This window comes from Hipposideros armiger, unplaced genomic scaffold (assembly GCF_001890085.2).
Source record: "Hipposideros armiger isolate ML-2016 unplaced genomic scaffold, ASM189008v1 scaffold_164, whole genome shotgun sequence".
Taxonomy (NCBI): domain Eukaryota; kingdom Metazoa; phylum Chordata; class Mammalia; order Chiroptera; family Hipposideridae; genus Hipposideros; species Hipposideros armiger.
This window is the reverse complement of record NW_017731514.1, coordinates 962606-980049: the sequence shown is the minus strand read 5'-3', so window position 1 is coordinate 980049 and position 17444 is coordinate 962606. Positions and strand designations below refer to the sequence as shown.

The following is a 17444-nucleotide window of genomic DNA, read 5'->3' as shown; positions in this document are numbered from 1 at the left end:
TGTGACCCTGGGCAGACTACCGCCCCTCTCTGAGCCACAGCTTCCTGGGCGTAAAATGGGGCTTGGAATGCCTTCAGAGTCGTTGAGAAGATGGAGAAAGCTTAAAAGGTTCTGAGCACATGGTGTGCTCTGTAGACATACATGGCTTGATTACGTGTTAAAGGATCAAAGGGGATTTGCTCCCTGTTGCCCATGAAAGATGGAGGAGCCATGGCCACGTCTTGGGGTGCAGAGTCCCCCAGGGCTGAGTGGCAGCCCCAAAACTCTGAGAAAGGCAAGCATGATGAAGCCAGACTCCTGCGGGCAGCTCAGCAGGGGAGAACTTTGTGCCTTGAGCTGCAGGGACATTTGGAAGTGATTCCAGATGGGAGCCTTGAGCACTTTGAACCTTATTCTCAGCAGGACAATAAAACTTTAAGTCCTTCACTGAGCCCAGAAACTTGGAATGTCCCTGGAATGCTCCAAGCAGCCACTAAGCTGGAACTTATCTGGGGGCTGTGTCCGGGTGGGATCAGCACGCAGCCAGCTGGGAGCCTCACAGCTGCCAGAGGTCAGCTCCCCCCTCTTGGGCGTGAGGTGCCCCATCAGCCAAGGGAAGGTTCCTGCACGGCCCGTCAGAGAGGCCATGAAGAGCCCCCCAAGGAACAACAGCCAGGCTGGACCATGAAGGTGTGGGTGAAGGTGTGGGAACAGACCGGGCAGGGCGTCATATCCTCAACATGGTCAACAGCTCGACACATGATGGGCCCTGCAGAGAAGGCCCCCCACTCACCATCACTCACCCCCTCAATCCCTTAAATTCATTTTTATGCCCCTATGCCATGCAAATGGCGTCACACTATCAAGTAGAAGTGGCAAGACTTCCAACCCATTCCCCCACTCACAGCATCTATGTCATTTTGGATTTTTCATTATCAGCAACAAACTGCTCTGGTGGGACATCTTTATCCATAAATCTTTACTCCTAAAGCCACAGTTATTTCCTTAGACCAGAGCCACCAAAAAAAGAGGAGATGAGTCAAATGGAGAACACTCTCAACCTTGATACACTCAGCCGATTGCTGTCCCTGCTCACACTGCAAGCCCTGTGACTGGAGCAGGTGACCAGGGGTGTGTGGACAGCTGGAGCCAGGGCTCGCTGGCCAAAGCTCCTGGGCTTCCCGGTCCAGGCTGAGGTATTGACCTAGGGACGAGCCGCGGTCCAGCTTAAAGTCAGAGGGGACCGGAGGGGACATGCCGGCTCCTGTTTTTATCTTGCTCCTCTGGAGTGCTTGGGGACATTGCAGTGCAGAGTGGAGGAAGGGTTCGGCATCAGGCAGACCTGGGTATGAGCCCCTGACCACACCGGGCAAATTTCTGAAGCCGTCTGCGCTGTAGGTCCCTCCTCTATCTCCACTCCACTGTCTTTCAAACTGCATGCCTTAAGCGACCCACCACCAAACTGTCACATCAGTGACTCTCCGTATAAAACCTGGACTTCACACGGAATTAAGAACAGAAGAAGCCGAATAGAGTGAAGTCACCAGTGATGTGAACATAAAGATTAAGGTGTTCCCGTGTCCCCAACAGACCCTGCCTCACCCACCCAAAACCAGCACCCAGCCAGGTCTGCACAGAGCTCAGCTGTCACTCAAAGCCCCAGACACTCTCCGGCCAAACTCCCATGCCACTGCTTCTCTGCCTGGGCTCTGGCCCCCCTAGGCTCTGGTCCTTCTCTGGCCAGCCCTGTCACCTCCACACATTACCCAGTTCTCCTGGGATGTCCCTCCACACCGAGTCCCCCACCATCACCGCCACTGCCCCTGGCGCTCCATCATTACCAAGCGCTCAGTATGCCTGGCACAGCACCAGCGACTCTTACTTAATTCTCACAAGAACCCAGTGAGGCCGGTTCATTATGCTGCCCATTTTTCAGATAATGAAACTTCAGCTCAGAGAGGTTAAGTGACTAGCTATAAGTCACACAGCCAGAGGGGCCAACAAGTGGAAAAGCCAGGCCTCAGGCTGGGCTCTGGCAAACTCCAAAGCTGCTCTAGTCTGCCACCCACTGAATTAAAAACTCCTTTCTCCTCTCTGTGTCCCTACAGCACCACCCATGCCCAGTACAAACAGCGAGCTTCAGTACATATTAGTTAAACAGGACAGACAGGCCACAGGCCTTCGACCAGGGGCCTGATCCCCGAGACTGTCTTTGAAATATAAAGGCTACTTGCAAAAGGGCCTCTTCCTCAGTCGGGGGGTGGAGAGAGTGACCCCCAAGGGGCAATCCTGGGCTGCAGCCCCAGCAAAATGCAGGGCTGGTTAGAATTTCAGCAAGAGCTGAGGACATGCTGGGGGCGTGAGTCTGAGACTCCAGACCTCCACTTTCCTGGCCTTGGAGATATTCCCCATCCCCCCATACACACCCACACCCACACCCACTAGAGGAAAACTGCAGGGAACAGAGGGGACTGGTGGAGAGAGGGGAGCACCGTGCAGCACTCTGGTGTCACGACTCAAGATGTCAACCCAGGTACCATCTGTAGCAGGTTGGACATGTGCGTTCTGTCCAAGAAAAGAGCTGCCAGTAACGCACTCCAAACAAGCAGAGCCGCCCACCGCCCACCTCTGAGCATTTCCTTTAAGCGGTGCAGGGCTGAGCTCTCTGAGGCAGAAAAGCCAGCGCCAGTCCCAGGACTGCACACATCTCCTCCAAGACACGTCCCAATTAGAAAGGCACATAAAGGACGGCCTCTGCTGTTTTCATACTTGTCCCCTTCGTAATCAACAAGCTTTACTCTGGATCAAAATCACATTAGATCAGAAAGGGAGGCGCGGCGGCCCAGGGAAAGCGTTGGGCAGGGAGCCCGGGTGGTGAGCCGCTTTGCCTATGGTGTTTACCCAGGGAAGTGTAGTCACTCTAAATGTTTGCAGCAACCTGGAGGAAGAGCATGAAAAATCAGTCCTTCTGTGTTCAAATGCTAAAGACCCTAACTTCTTATTCTACTAAAACCACGTGGAGGACACGCGTGGCCTGCGGACCATATCCTACAGAATAATGGCTGCAAACGCATCCTTGGGTTAAAATTAGTTTTAACGTCCCCATGATTGTTGTCTGGGGAGGCCGAGCACCTAACAGTCAGCTAGACACTTCGTTTACAATTGCATCGTTGAAGACATGCTCAGTGAAATGAGCCCGTCACAAAAGGACAAACACTGCACGATTCCCCTTACATGAGGTCCCCAGAGGAGTCACATTCATGGACAGAAAGAATGGGGGTCACCAGGGGCTGGGGGGGTGGGGCAGTGGGGAGCTAGGGTGTCAGTTTGGGACGATGAAAAAGTTCTGGAGATGATGTTGGGGACGGCTGCGCAACAGCGTGAATGTACTTAATGCCACAGAACTGTGCACATAAAAATGGTTAACATGTCAGGTTTTATGTTATGTATTTTTACCATAATAAAAAATGCATTTAAAAAATTGAGTGTGTGTGCCATTTTGTACTGCCAGGAAAGGGACTGGCTGCTCTGTCGATTCATTCACTTGTCTTTTTCAAAGGATGTCGTTTTAATGCACTGATCTGAAGACAGCAAAGAGGACTAATTTGGTAAATCATGTTCAAACGTCCCACATATCGGTTTGGTAGTGAATGCGTACAATGTTTTACCTGGCAAGCTATGAGACCTCAAAAGAGAGCAGATAAAATGGTAAGTAACAAAGTAACTTGTTAAGTTCAGGAACTGGTAACTTTGTAACCAAAATAAAGATGATTGAAAAGTAAAAAACAAACAAACCCCCCACAAATCCTTGGAGGAACACACCTCCCCCCCAAGTCCCCGTGGTTGTGGTGGAGGATGGAACAGGCAAAGACGCCAGAGGGCCGGATGCTCAGACTGACCCTAGCTTTGGCTCCTGCATCATGGGGGCACCTCGGCCTGCTCTTTGTATCTGGGGGCCGGGCCCCTGTCGCTCCTCTGAAAGCTAGCGTCCTGAATTTTATGCTCCTTCACCAAAGCTGGGACTGCTTGAGGCCCACAGAGGCACCTCTCTCCTGCCCCCCTCGCCACCTGCTCATCCTGTCACATGTCACACCCCCTTGGCACACCTTCTCAGTGCCAGCCCAGCTGCTCTCAGAGAGCAGCCGAGTCAAGTGATTGTCCCCTTGGAGTGGGACAAGTCCTTAGCAAAGGGGACACTCACTCCTAGAGCCCAAGGAATAGCGATTGGGGAAGGCTTTCTGGAGGTGCCAGGAGGGCCCCCTTCCAGCATCACTTCCCTCCGTCATGCACGGTAGGAACTCAGCAATGTCAGTGCCAGAGAAAGAGGAAGGGGTTCCCAGGCAATGGACCCACGCTCAGACACAGGGCATATAGCGGACATGAGGCGTGTGGCAAAAACAGAACCAGGCAATACCCCCTCTGACGACACACCTCACTGGTACCGAGGCTTTCAGCTGTAGTCTACAGTGTCTGATCAACCAGGCCAACCAGCAGTCATAGATTCCCCAGCAGCACTTATGGAAGGGTGCACAGACCCCCCCCCTCCCACCACAGCACCTCTGGAAGGGCACACAATTGAGGAAACCCTATGCCCAGACTTGCCATATCTGAGCAGCCCTCGGCAACCTGGGGCAAAGGAGACCATCACTGCTTCTTCCCTGGGAGCAATGCCAATATTTGTGAAATTACTCCAGGCGACCCCGTGCTGGTCGCCCACCCGCACCCACCATGCGCTCACTGGTCACTCAGCGCCCATTGTTGGGCTGTAGGAGCTCTTCCGAGAGGTGGGGGGTGGGGGAGCCTTGGGCAGATCATGTCCCTCCCTTCTGAGAAGAAGCTTCTATCCAACCGTTTTCACCTCTGGTTCTGTAATCTGACCGTGTGGATTAGATCCACGGAGCATAACGCCAAACATAAACCCAAAACAAACCCTTTTGCAAAACCCTGTTAGTCTTGACTCAAAGATCACAAGGGAAGGCCACACTGTGGCTTACAACTGCCCAGCCCCAAACCGGGTCCATCTGGTCACTAGACCTCGTGAGTCCTTTTCTCCTTTTGTCAAAGGAGGCGCTAACAGCACCCGCTGCGCAGGACTGGGAGGATCAGGACCATAACCCAGGCAAAGGGCTGAAATCAGAACCTGACCACAGAAAAAAACAGAATCTTCAAAACAAAATAAAAACATTCGTTGTCGCACCCGTGGGGGGAGACCATTGCTTTATAGGGATCACACTCCCCCAGGCTGACACCAGACCAGGTGGCTGATGTCCCACCATGTCACATCTCTTCAGGAAAGAGACACACCTGCCCGAAGTAATCGGTGAGCAGGTGGATAGAGACAGCTTGGTTCACAGGTGTCAGGTACCATGTGTCACCTGAGACAGCAGCTGAGATGAACTCTCTTCCAGGTGAACGAAGCCTTCAGGAAGATCACGGTGTGGGCTGTGAATCGTACTGGTTTTGATAGGTGCCAAGGGCATGTTGCATGTTCTGAGGCTCACGGTCTAAGGAGCAGATGGTCTTGTCGAGTAGTAAAGATACGTTCTTTCCAAGACTACAGAGGCCGGCTGGCAGTTGGAGGGGTTCTGTACCGCTCCTCAGGTGGAAGCTTCCAGAATGCCAGCCTGCTGGCTGTAAGCATCACAGGGGCTTTGGGCAATGCCTGATCGGCCCGTGAACTACTGAGAGGCAATAGTCAGGTTGTTTATCATGCAGGGTGTTGTGGTGGGACAAGCCTGGGGCTTGGGGGTCTGGTTATAACTCCACCATCGAGGGTTCTTCCCCCTGGAACAAGTCCAAACCTCAGTTTCCTCATCTGTAAACGGGGTGGAGGTGCTGACATAAAAGTCGAGCATAGGCTTTTCCACCTCCACCCTGTATATGGACACTGGGCTGACAAAATTTCCACTGGATTGCAACAAAATGAGGGAGAACCGAAATGACCAAGGGAGCTTTTCCACAAAGCCAGCCTGATCCCATTTAAACGGATTTCTTTTATTCTGAGGCCTTGTCCTTCCAAAATTTGGGGCATTAAAATACCTTTTCTGTATATGAAATGGTGACATATGAGGTGGTGATTGGTTGGGTCTGTTTTTTCTATTTTAATATGCTCATTTGGCAAAATAAATAGCTGACCAGCTCTATGCATAAATTAGAAAGGGAAAGGTATGCCATCAGAATCTAGTTAGCAAGTCACCTTTCTTGATTTCCTCTGCTCAAACTCAAAACCCCAGAGGCGGCTGTTTCAGGGACCCAGGTGTGTCCTGTGGGTCTCCTGCACGCGCCACCCTGCAGGCTCATGCCCCATCCACTCCATTTAGCACTGTCTAAAGCTGCAGCAAAAAGTTGGAGGGGGTCCCCATGGTGCCCAGGACCCAAAAAACTGGCAAGCCTGAAATGCAACAAGATGCTGACTATGAAAATGCCAACAGGAAATTTCAACCAAACAGAACTGGGCGAAACTCAGCCCACCCCCTTCTAGGGGTCCTGCCCCTCCGGGAGCCAGGAGGGGGCCAGCCTGGGCCGTCCCACAGCACTCCGTGCTGTCCTAACTCAACTGTACATTCCCAAAGCCCCTCTTGGGGCCCTCTGTGTGCCAGGCTCCAAGCTTGGGCTGAGTGATGCAGAGGTGAAAAGGCAGGACTCTGTCCTTAAGGAGACAGCCCAGGGAGACGGCAGGCGATTATCAGTGGGTTGCGTTCCCTGCGCCTCTGCGTCCCTTGCAGGTCTAGCACGAAGACAGGCCCCTCTCCCCCTTCAAGGCCACCCGACCTCCCCAGGAAGAGGCAGGGCATGCTTGAGGCCACTCTTAGGGTTCCGGACCCCGCTCCCAGCACAAGAGCATGTGACAGCACCCGTCACAGAGAGACAGGAGTCTTGGATAGAACCAGCGAGGAGGCGGCGAGGCAGGAGGACAAAGGCACATCTCTGGGGAGGAAGGAAGGGCATCTCCTATATTGCTTCTTCCAGGCAGTGACCCCCTGTGACCAAGGCCAGTGGACATGGGGACTGTCCTCACACCCCAGATCCCCCACCCCAACATCTCTACAGCAGCCCACCCTGCAGGACCCAGCTGGTGTTCTTCTCACCTCTCTGGCCATGTGTCTACGCTGTCACGTGTCCTCTGCACCTGGCTTTAGGACGCTGGAGCTCCACGGGCTGGGTGGTCCTGGGCCCACGCCTGTCCTCGGGCTAGATCTTTCACACCCACACCAGTTCAAAGGTCCCTTCTTCCAGGAAGGCCTCCCTAACTGCCCGCCCCCCCAACACATACACACAGAATGGGAGCAGAAGCATTTCCTTTTTTACCTGGTCTCTTTGCTCCCCGAACTTCCCAGCACTTAGCACAAATCTTTAACTGTGCTTAGTGCCAGGAGGGCTGGGACAGGCTCTGTCTCATTCTGCACCCTGCCCCACTTGATAAATGTGTGTACGGGGATGAATGGACATCACACAGGACACTTACAGTGTCCACGCAGAACGCTCACCTCCCCCACACCCTCCCCATTTTAGTAATCAGCGATCACCAGGGCTCGTGCCAAAACAACAAGGTCAGCCTGAATCAGTCCTCGCCCCTCACCCTCAGCAAGTCCTGTCCGCTCTGCCTCCCAAACGCCCACCCCGTCCAGGGCACCTTTACCCCTGAACCCTGCAGGGGCCTCTCGCTGGCTTCTTCTGTCTCCACTCTCGTCTCCCTATAATCCATTCACCCTGCAGCTGTCCAGAGTGGCTTCTAGAAACGTAAGTCAAATAATGTCACTCCCCTGCTTAAGCTCCACGAGCAGCCTACCAGTGCATTTGGGATAAAACTCACAGTCCGCACCCTAATTTTTTAAACCTGCATGACTGCATTGGCCCCTCCCACCTCAACCACCCTCTCAGGCACCCTCCAGGCCTCTCCCCACGGCACACGCCTTCCTCCAGCCCCTCCGACACACCTGGTCCCACGTGGGGGCCTTTGGGCCTGCTGTTCCCTTCATCCTAATACTCTTCCCCAGGTGTTTTCACAGGTGGCTCCTCATCATTCATATCTCAGCTCAAGAATCACTCCCCACTCCATGCTCCTGAGAGCTTGAGAGCCACCCTCGTCCCGCTGTCACTATCATGGCGTGTTATGGTCGGCGTGGCACTGATCCACTAACAAGAACCAATATGTTCTTGTTAGTTCATCTGTTTCTGTGTTTATTGTCAGTATGTGTGATGGGTTGAATGGTGGCCCCCAAAAGACATGTCCACGTCCTGACCGCCGGGACCTGTGAATGTGACCTTCCTAGGAATAAGGGTCTTTGCAGATGGAATTAAGGATCTCAAGATGAGGTCGTTCTGGATTAGCCAGGCGAGCCCTAAATCATATGACAAGTGTCCTTGTAAAAGAGACACAGAGGAGAGCTAGGCAGAAGAGGGAACGGCCAGGTGAAGACAGGCAGACTGGAGTGACGTGGCCACAAGCCAAGGAGTGCTTGAAGCCACCAGAAGTTGGGAGAGGCAGGAAGGACCCTCCCCTGGGTCCTTTGGAGGAAACACAGCACTGCCCACACCTTGATGATATCTGACTTCCAGCCTCCAGGACTGCAAAAGAATACGAGGTGTGATCAAAGAATATGGTGAATGTATTATAGTAAATGTATTACAGTAAAAGACACATTGCCATTAATCACCCTCAAAATACTCCCCCTCGCTTTGAATATACTTATCCCATCATTCTTGCCACTTTCTGAAGCCGTTCTGAAAGTCCTCTTTTGTGAGTGTCTTTATTTGTGCTGTCGTGGCTGCCTCGATGTCCTGAATCATTTTGACTTTGGGGAAGAGCCAGAAGTCGCACGGGGTCAGATCCGGTGAATAAGGTGGATGAGGACACACCGTAATGTTTTTATTTGACAGAAATTGCCGTATACCAGAAGCGATGTGAGACACGGAGCATTGTCATGATGGAGGATGATTTACGGCACACTTGAAAACACACCTTCTCACAACCGTAGCTAACACCCAACTGACTGCACTGAACAAGTTGAAACTTGTCACACACTGTTTATTACTAAGGTTCAACACGCCACTTTCCATATTAAAGATCCCTGACTTTCCATGGATGGCACTCAGCAGCAGCATTCACCATATTTTGTGATCACAACGGAAAGGCTCCGTGTCACACATCGCTTCTGGTATACGGCAATTTCTGTCAAATAAAAACATTACGGTGTGTCCTCATCCACCTTATTCACTGGATCTGGCACCGTGTGACTTCTGGCTCTTCCCCAAAGTCCAAATGACCATGAAAGGTAAACGTTTTGAATCGATTCAGGACATCGAGGCAGCCACAACAGTGCAACTAAAGACACTCACGAAAGAGGACTTCCAGGACTGCTTCAGAAAGTGGCAAGAACGATGGGATAAGTGTGTTCAAAGCGAGGGGGCGTATTTTGAGGGGGATTAATGGCAAGGTGTCTTTTAATATATTACATTTTAAAAAATTTAAACATTTACCAGATTGTTTGATCCCATACTCTCCATCATAAAACCCGGGCCCCATTGGACCCCAAGGCTGGCTGGGAACAGCACACACCACAAACGCTTTGCTTGGGGAGAAGAAGGGTCTGGGCCCCTGGCCCTGGGGAAGGAGTATCCGGTGCCTTTGCCCACTGGGCCCTCAGGAAGTTGGTGACAAAGCTGGGGGAAAATCCTGTCTCCCGCCTCCTGGCGCTGGCCATGTCAGCACAGCCATCTGGCAGGGTCACCTGGCCGAGGAATTAAGCAGGAACACAATCTGAACAACTTCCCGCGCCGTCCTCTGCCCTGCTGCGTCCAGGACCCAGGACGGGCCAAGAGCACTTTCCTTTACAGAGGCGCCAGGAAAGGGGTGGCTCCCTCTACCCTGTGGATAGTTCCAGACCTCTCCCAGAGTCCTGAGGCCAAAGCCAGCTGTCCCCATGTGCAAAGCCTCCCTGCGGTGGGAGAAGCACTGCCAGCTGACGGTTCCTTGAGGGGCTCCTGTGCCCCACTCCAGATGGCAGCAAGGAGGGCCTGACTCGGGCCACACCTGAGGGAGAGGCAGGGCCAGGCCAGACCGTGGGCTCAACACCCCAGCAAACAGCCCTCCCACCAGCACAGGACAGGTTCATCCGTGGATCTCAACCAAGGCGGGCCATCGCCTTGAGGGTCACGTCCGGTCAAGCCAGCTGACAAGCCACTGAAGCGCCCAGGCTGTGGCCTCCGCTTCTGTGGCCTCCCCCACGTGTGAAAAATGTCCTTTTTCCAAAGGATGCCTCTCAAGTACACAGCACTCACTTATGGGGTTAAAGTGCTGTGCAGCCCAGTGGTTAGGAGCATGGGGTCCCATGTCCCGGGCCTCTATTTACTACCCATGTGGTCCTGGGCAAGGTACTTAACTGCTAGGGGCCTTGGTTTATAAGCCTGTAAAGTGGAAATAATAACAGCTCCTACTTCATTGTGGTGTTGAGAGGATTAACTTAGTGGCCCAAAGTCAGACAGTTTAATTATAATAATTTCCTAAAGTAGAACGTGTTTTCATTCCATATAAAGCAGAGAGGGTGCGGAAGTTGAGCAAGCTGTCTCCAGTGACTTAGAGGGTTGGGACCAGGCCCTAACCCCCTTCAAGTGCCAGCCCCACCGTGTGCGACCCTCCTGATAACATGCAGGCACCTGGCTTCCTGCTGACCCAGCCTCTAGTGAGGATCAGCTGGGGGTTAAAAGAGGAGGACCTACAGAAAGAGCACTGGCTCCCAGAGCCCAGCCCCTCGTCCTTGCCTGCTACCATCTGGATGCCTTGGGACAGATGACTTAGCCTCCATGCCACACCCTCTCATCTCCATGCTCCCTTCCAGGCTGAAGGGTCTCTGATCCCAGGAAAGGTGACTTAATGGGTGTCCCCCTGTTTTGTTATGGGGCCACATTTGAGATCATTGCAAGGAAGCATACGGAGCCTGCAGAAGCTATTGTTAATGAAATCGTTATAATTCACTGTTTTGCAAGAGGAACATCTTTTGTTGTATGAAATATACCAGCAAAATAATTGTGCACCTATTAGAACTGTTTTCGTAAAACTTTACCTGCAAAGCTGCCCCACCCCCACCACTGCACCCATTGCTCAAGAGTCCGGCCTTCAAAGGGATGGGGGGGAGGGGTGCAGGCTGCTGGAGCCCTCCCTAAGCCTGAGGATGGGGCCACACTCCTGCAAACTCTCTGGAAGCCCCACTTTCTCTCGCCTTCTGGGCCTTTACCTGTGCCCTTCCTCCTGCTGGGAATACCTTCCCCTCTCTCCTCCCAGCCCTACCCACAAACCTAGCCAACTCCTTCTGCTCCTTCACAGCCCAGTTTGCAGACTGCTTCTTCCAGGAAGGCTTCCCTGAGTTTCTGCCAGTTGGGGTTGGTTTGTAATTGTTCGTTTTTTTCTGGATTTCCCAGGGGATGAGCCCCATGGGGGGGGGGGTCTCTCTTCTTCCCTGCTATATCCCCAAGACCTAGAGCAGTGTGTGGCACACAGCTGACCGTCAGTGCATATTTAGTGACAGAATGCCTAAGGAGGCCAGCTGAGGCCACTGTGCATGACCTTTACAAATATGGCTTTGGCGTTCCATAGCCGCTGGCTCGGTGGCCCTGTTGGGCCTCTTTCCCAGCTCCTGGGGAAATTCAGTATTAGAACTCTCAGAGCCATCTTGGGGGAAAGGACACTGTCCTATCTCAGGAAAGGGGACAACACAAATAACATAATAATAATACAGCCACCACGACAGGCACCATCCTATGTTGTCTCTCAACCCTCAGGGCAACCTAAGAAGTAGGTTTGCTACACCCATGTTACAAGTTAGAAAGCCACCAAACCATCCATGGGCTTTTTCTGAGGGATGACAGGCAGTTGTTTTCAGCCCCACAAACACTTGCGGCGCCTGCTAGGACCCAAAGATTATGAGCCCTGCTCTCCTCCCACCCCACACACACCACAGTCCTGTGGGGGCAGCAAACGCAGCCTTGATTTGGGGGAAGTGCTCGGGTAGTGCCAGGAGGGAGGCATGACCCGGAGCTGTGGGACCCACAGAAAATGCCCCTGGCACTGCCCCTCGAGGCACCCCAAGTCTCATCTTCATGCATTTGGTGCTCCAGCAGCCCCCCCGGCCTGTCTGGTCCGGGCCACCCGACTGGGAAACTTCCAGGAGCAGCAGGGGCGCAGGCCACATGTTTGCAAGCCAAGTCCTCTCTCCCTTTGTTCTCCCTCCTAGGACTTTCTCTATAATCAGTTGGAGCCAGAGGCCAAGAACGTCTTGGAGAAAACACAGCCCCCTCCTCCTCCTCTCCACTCCCTCCCACCCGGGGCCCCCAGTAAATCCCAACAGGACAGATCTGTGCCTCGGTGCTGCCCCTTTGGCATGGCACTTTGGTGGCCAAGTCCCCCAATGAGCTTCAGCAAATTAGCTAATGGGCTCACCACTGAATGGTCTTTTCCGTGATGGCTTTTAAATTGCTCTCCAGAGAGTGGTGATGACAGTGTCACCACTGGCTTTATAGGGCTTCAGGGAACCTTACAGGCTCTGAGCTTGCAGCCGCAGAAAGGAACCAGGCAGTCTTCTAACTCCCTCTCCCCAAACCATGCCAGACTTTTCAGACTCAGCAGAGGGACGTCCCCACAAGAAACAAAGGCCACAGGAAAACCCAGGTGTTCTCATCAGAAAGTGTGCAATGAACTTAGGACACTTCAAGTTAGGACCTTCTCTGAGGGCCTAGGATGCAACCTAACAAGCGCCGGGTATGCCCTCCAAGCTGGGCACTGCCAGGCGGCAGGGGGCCCTTCCCACACAGTGGGCAAAACAGAACAGCAATGGAATATCTGCAGACTCGGGCTCAGGAGAGGTCAGCTGTGCCTCCTCTCTGGGCCTGCTTCCTCATCTGTGAAACACAGGGGATCTCTGGGGCCGCTTCCATTTCCAACGGGAGTCTTATGTGGCCCCAATCCGAGCCCCCTTCTGGGCTTTCACTCCAGCAAGCGGTCACCAGAATGCCCTTCCTCTCCTGCCTGCTGGACCAGCTCCTGCCCAAACACCATCTCCTCCAAAAAACCTCCTGTGAGCCTTGGGGGACGGGATGGCTGAGCCCTGTCCCTCCCTGCACCATCTCCCCCATGTGATGGCCCCCAAGACATGCCCAGAATGGAGCTGGTGCTCAGAACAGCCAAAGAGCCACAAAGGTCTGCTGCAGCCAGCAAGCGAGCCAAGAAACCTCTGCAGAGCCCCCAGCCCCGTCCCTCAGTCTTTCCTTGAATCCCCTGACTGGTATTAGCTGGGACACGCGACCTTTTGACCAAGGATGAGGGTGGTTTCCTGAGAGTTAAAAGAAGCTCAACTAAGCTAGAGATAACGAATCTGGGATTCCAAGGGTGGTCAAATGAGCTTCTGGCCACGTTGGAGGGTGGTCACCAGAGAGTTAAAAGAAATTCAGCTAAATCAGAAATCAAGAATCTGGGACTGAGGGTGGGTGGGCAGTTGTCTGGGCCTGGCTCCAGGAGGAACAAAGCCGCCAGGAAGGCGGGCCTGGCTAATGATTGATAAGCCAAGGTTCGGCAGAGAGGTCAGAGGTCATGGCTCTGATCTACAGGGCCTCCCGGTCACCCCCCCAGGAGCTAGGCCTTGAGGATTAAGGAAGAAGGGCATGGCTGGATGCTGGCCATTGCTGTCAGCCCTGGAGGTGGAGGTGGGGCAGCGGGAGGCCTCTGGGCCATGGGTCTGCTGGTGAAGACTCCATCCCCCTTGCCTCTGGGTGGATTTGGAAGTGGCCTGAGCCCCAGCTGAGTATGGAGCCTGGCAGAAGCTCTGTCTCATGGCCTCTGTGTCCCTGGAGAGCAGGCAGGGGTTTCCCTCCCACACAGATAGCACCCTGAACACGTCCACATGGTTCCCTTCCTTTCTGACTTCTTCAGGTCCACTCCCTATCCCACGACTGGTTTTGTCTCCTGGGCAAATGACTTTCCCACCTCCCATCAGCTTTTCTCATCCGCAAGCTGGGTCCTCAGCCCTTACCTAGGAGTGAAGGTGGGCGCAGCGAGAAAAGATACGCCCAGGGCACTCCCGGCGCCAACAGCGCGACACCGAGGGGGCTGGCAGGCAGCAGCGGGGTAGCGCTTCCTCTGCCCAGCCCCGCACCTCGGCCCGGGCGGGTGGGTGGGCGAGGTGGGTGTGAGGGGGCCGCGGCGGGAGGTGTTTGAGGGGGGTACGGTCTCTAAAACAAGCCCCGCAAACCAGCGAGGGGATTAGGCCCTGAGCTAGGAGTGGAGGGCGGGGGACGGAACGTCGCCGGGGCCTCCGCAGCCCCGGGGCTCAGCGCGAGCGGCGCACGGGCTCCGAGTCGCCGGCAGCTTCAGAACTTCCAGGAGCGCGGGGCTGGGTGGTTGGGGAGACACTAAAGTAAGGGCCGTGGACCCCGGGCGTCCCCTCCCTCCCGGCCCGCTCCCCGCGCCCCTACCTGGGGCCGCCAGCACCGAGAGGCCGGCGAACAGCAGCAGCGGCAACGGGACCCGGCGCGAGGGCGCCGCGCGCTCCATGAGGCTGCGGCGGCGGCGGGCTGGCGGGCGGCGCAGCGGACAAAGGCGCGGGGCGCGGGGCCTTGGCTGGTGCGCGGCGCGGGGACAGCGCGTCTCCACGTTCCGGCCGAGCCTCCGCAGCCAAGGCTGGGCCCCGCGGCGCGGTTCAATTATCCCGCCCGGGAGGAGGGCGGGGGGAGGGCGCGGCGGAGGCGGAGCCGCGGGGCGCCGGGTCCCCAGCACCCCCCAGGCCGCCTCCCGGTCTGGGACAGTTGCGGCCACTCCCTTCCAGTCCCCGGCCCGGAGGGGCGCTCGAGCCCACAGCTAGGGGTGGGAACGAAGACCCCAAACTTCTCCCTGGTGGGGCCGGAGAAGGGGGGCGCATTCGCGGGACGCACCCCCACACCCCAGTGCCAGTGAAACCCGATCCCCTCGCCACCCGCCGGCTCCAGAGGCTGGCTGGGTATCAAAGGTTAGCTCCGCCCGACTCCGCCGGAATGGGCGAGCACCCCCTGAGGCGGCGGGGGATCCCCGAAGGTTGTAGGTGCCTTTGTGGGGGTAAGGGGTGGGAATAAGGGCGGCGTCCACTCCAGGGACTCGCCGCGCGGGACGTGGCCAGCGAGCAAAGACCCGCACACACTGCTTGCCCCTTCTCCTCCCTCGGCTGCCCTGGGAGCGCAGATCGCCCAGGGGGTCTGCAGGCCGGCGGCTGACCCCAGGTATCCCATGCCGGGACTGCCAGTCAAGAGAGGCAGGCCGACTCAACCAGCATCCGCACACCGGTGGGACATGATGCGCCCCCCACGCCGAAGCCCAGAGGAAAAGAGATTGGATTTGTCTGAGGGGAAACAGCCTCGGAGCTGGGCCTGCCCGGGCCCCTTTTTTGTGTAGGAATTTGTGGCTGCCACCAGCCAGTGGGTACTGAGTGGGCTGGAACCATAAATGGGGTTATCAGAAAAACCAACAGGAAACTAACGCAGGTGAAGATGCGGAGAGATGCGATGAGGCCCTTAAGAACTTCATGCGGTGGAATGTGCTGATCCCCTGACCCAGCAGGAAGCCACCACGTGGGCGCGTGCACAGAACGGCAGAAAGGCGTGTCCCAGAGTGTTCACCGCAGCATCCAGTCGGGAAATGCCCAACCTCACCGGCCCCAGACGGAAAACTCAGGGGTGTAGTCACCCCTTGGAGCTCTCTACAGCTCTGAACATACTTCATGCAGCGCCATACTTCATGCAGAGACAGGATGCTTCGCTCAAACACAGGGCAACACTAGAGCCAGACAAACGAACACTGATTCTGCCTCTGTGAAGGGCAAGTTACAAGTCAGGAGAGTAGGATCCTTGGTTGTGGGTCAGTGACTGGAGTGGGGGGGGGGGGCGGGGCGGAGGGTCCGGGGCAGCTGGTTAGGATCTGTTTTTCAAGGCTGAGTATTGGTTACAAGTTGGTTCCATTTATGGAAATGTATCAAGCTGTTCACTTATGACATGTGCCCTTTTCTGAATGAATGTTAGATTTAAAAATCAAAAACAAAAAGACAAACCACTCACCTCCCCACAGGATGCCTCCTATATCTGAGGTTTGCAGAGTCCTGGAAAGTTCACGAAGAGGGCCCCACTTGCTAGCTGCCTCCTAGGTGAAAAAGCCTTTTCAGAATAGGCTACCTGGGACTGGCCTCTGAACCAGGAGCAGAAGGGTGAGAAGGGTTTCCTGGGCAGACAGAATGCATCTGCGAAAAGCAGGAGGCACCAGAGACCCTGGGCAGCTTGGGACGATGACTGTGTTTATTTTGACTGGATGTGCCTGAGGCACATGTAAGGGGTGGGGTCCTGCAGGCAGTTGGATATGGGGTGCAGGGGGAGCTCTGAGCTAGAGACAAATTAGAGACTCATTAGTACTTTGGTATTAAGTAGATTTGCTAAGCCATGGGAGAATAAGGGTGCCCTGGAAAGACTAGGCAGTGGTTCTCAACCTGTGGGGCGCAACCCCTGTGGGGGGGTTGAAAGACCCTTCCACAAGGGTCGCCTAAGATCATCGGAAAGCCAAAAGATATTTACATTACGATTCATAACAGTAGCAAAATGACAGTTATAGAGTAGCAACGAAAATAATTTTATGGTTGGGGGTCACCACAACATGAAGAACTGTATTAAGGGGTCGCGGCATTAGGAGGGTTGAGACCCACTGGACTAGAGCATCAGAGAAGGCGTCATATGTGCCCAGACGTTATTTTCTTAATACATAGCTCTAGGAGTCTTCAGTTACCCACTTTCTACAGATGAGGAAACCAGGGCTCAGAGAGGTGAGGTCATTGGTCAAATTCTCATAACTGGTGATTTGAATCCAGGACAGGGAACTGCCAATCCCAGGCTCATCCGAAAGCCCATAAACCTTTCCCCATCTTATTAGAAATCTGTATTACACGTCTAGTGAATGACTAGGAAAGTCATATACACGTGTTGTTAACCACTCTCCTCTCATCAGACATCGAGGTGGTTGGCATTTGGGGCCTTGGGAATCGTGCTGCCGCGACAACTGTGTGCTCTGGGCTCAGCTCCTAGCGTGGGTGCTCCAGGGGACCAATGGTTGCACCCCAAAATCAAGTACCTCACATCCCTGGGAGAGCATGCGCGGAGAGCCCTGGGTCTCTCCTCCTCCTCCTCTCCAGCTTTGGGCAACATCTTTGTTTAATCTGGGTTATTTCCACAGGCAAAAGAAGTGGTGTCTTGTTGTGCCAATGTGTGTCTTTAATCATCACAGAGGTTGAACATTTTCCATGTGCTTACTAGCCGTTTGCATTTCTTGTTCGGTGACTCCTTTCATAACCTTTACTCACTTCTTTTTGTAATAGCAGAATCGTTTATTACAGTGAAAATCTGAGAAAAAAATGCCATGTCCAAACATGACCTATTATGGTAAGTATGATTGGATTCAACTAGAGTCA

General features: G+C 54.4%; 1 protein-coding gene across 2 annotated transcripts in view; it reads right to left on the bottom strand.

Moving 5' to 3' along the window:
- FBLN1 (fibulin 1) overlaps positions 1–14683 on the bottom strand; it is a 78834-nt gene extending 64151 nt beyond the window's left edge. For both annotated transcript variants that reach the window (XM_019651725.1, XM_019651726.1), the window contains exon 1: positions 14443–14683. In XM_019651725.1, coding sequence (XP_019507270.1) covers positions 14443–14521 — 79 coding nt within the window. In that variant the 5' untranslated portion in view covers positions 14522–14683. The remainder of the gene's footprint in view (positions 1–14442) is intronic.
- Positions 14684–17444: the final 2761 nt, after the last annotated feature.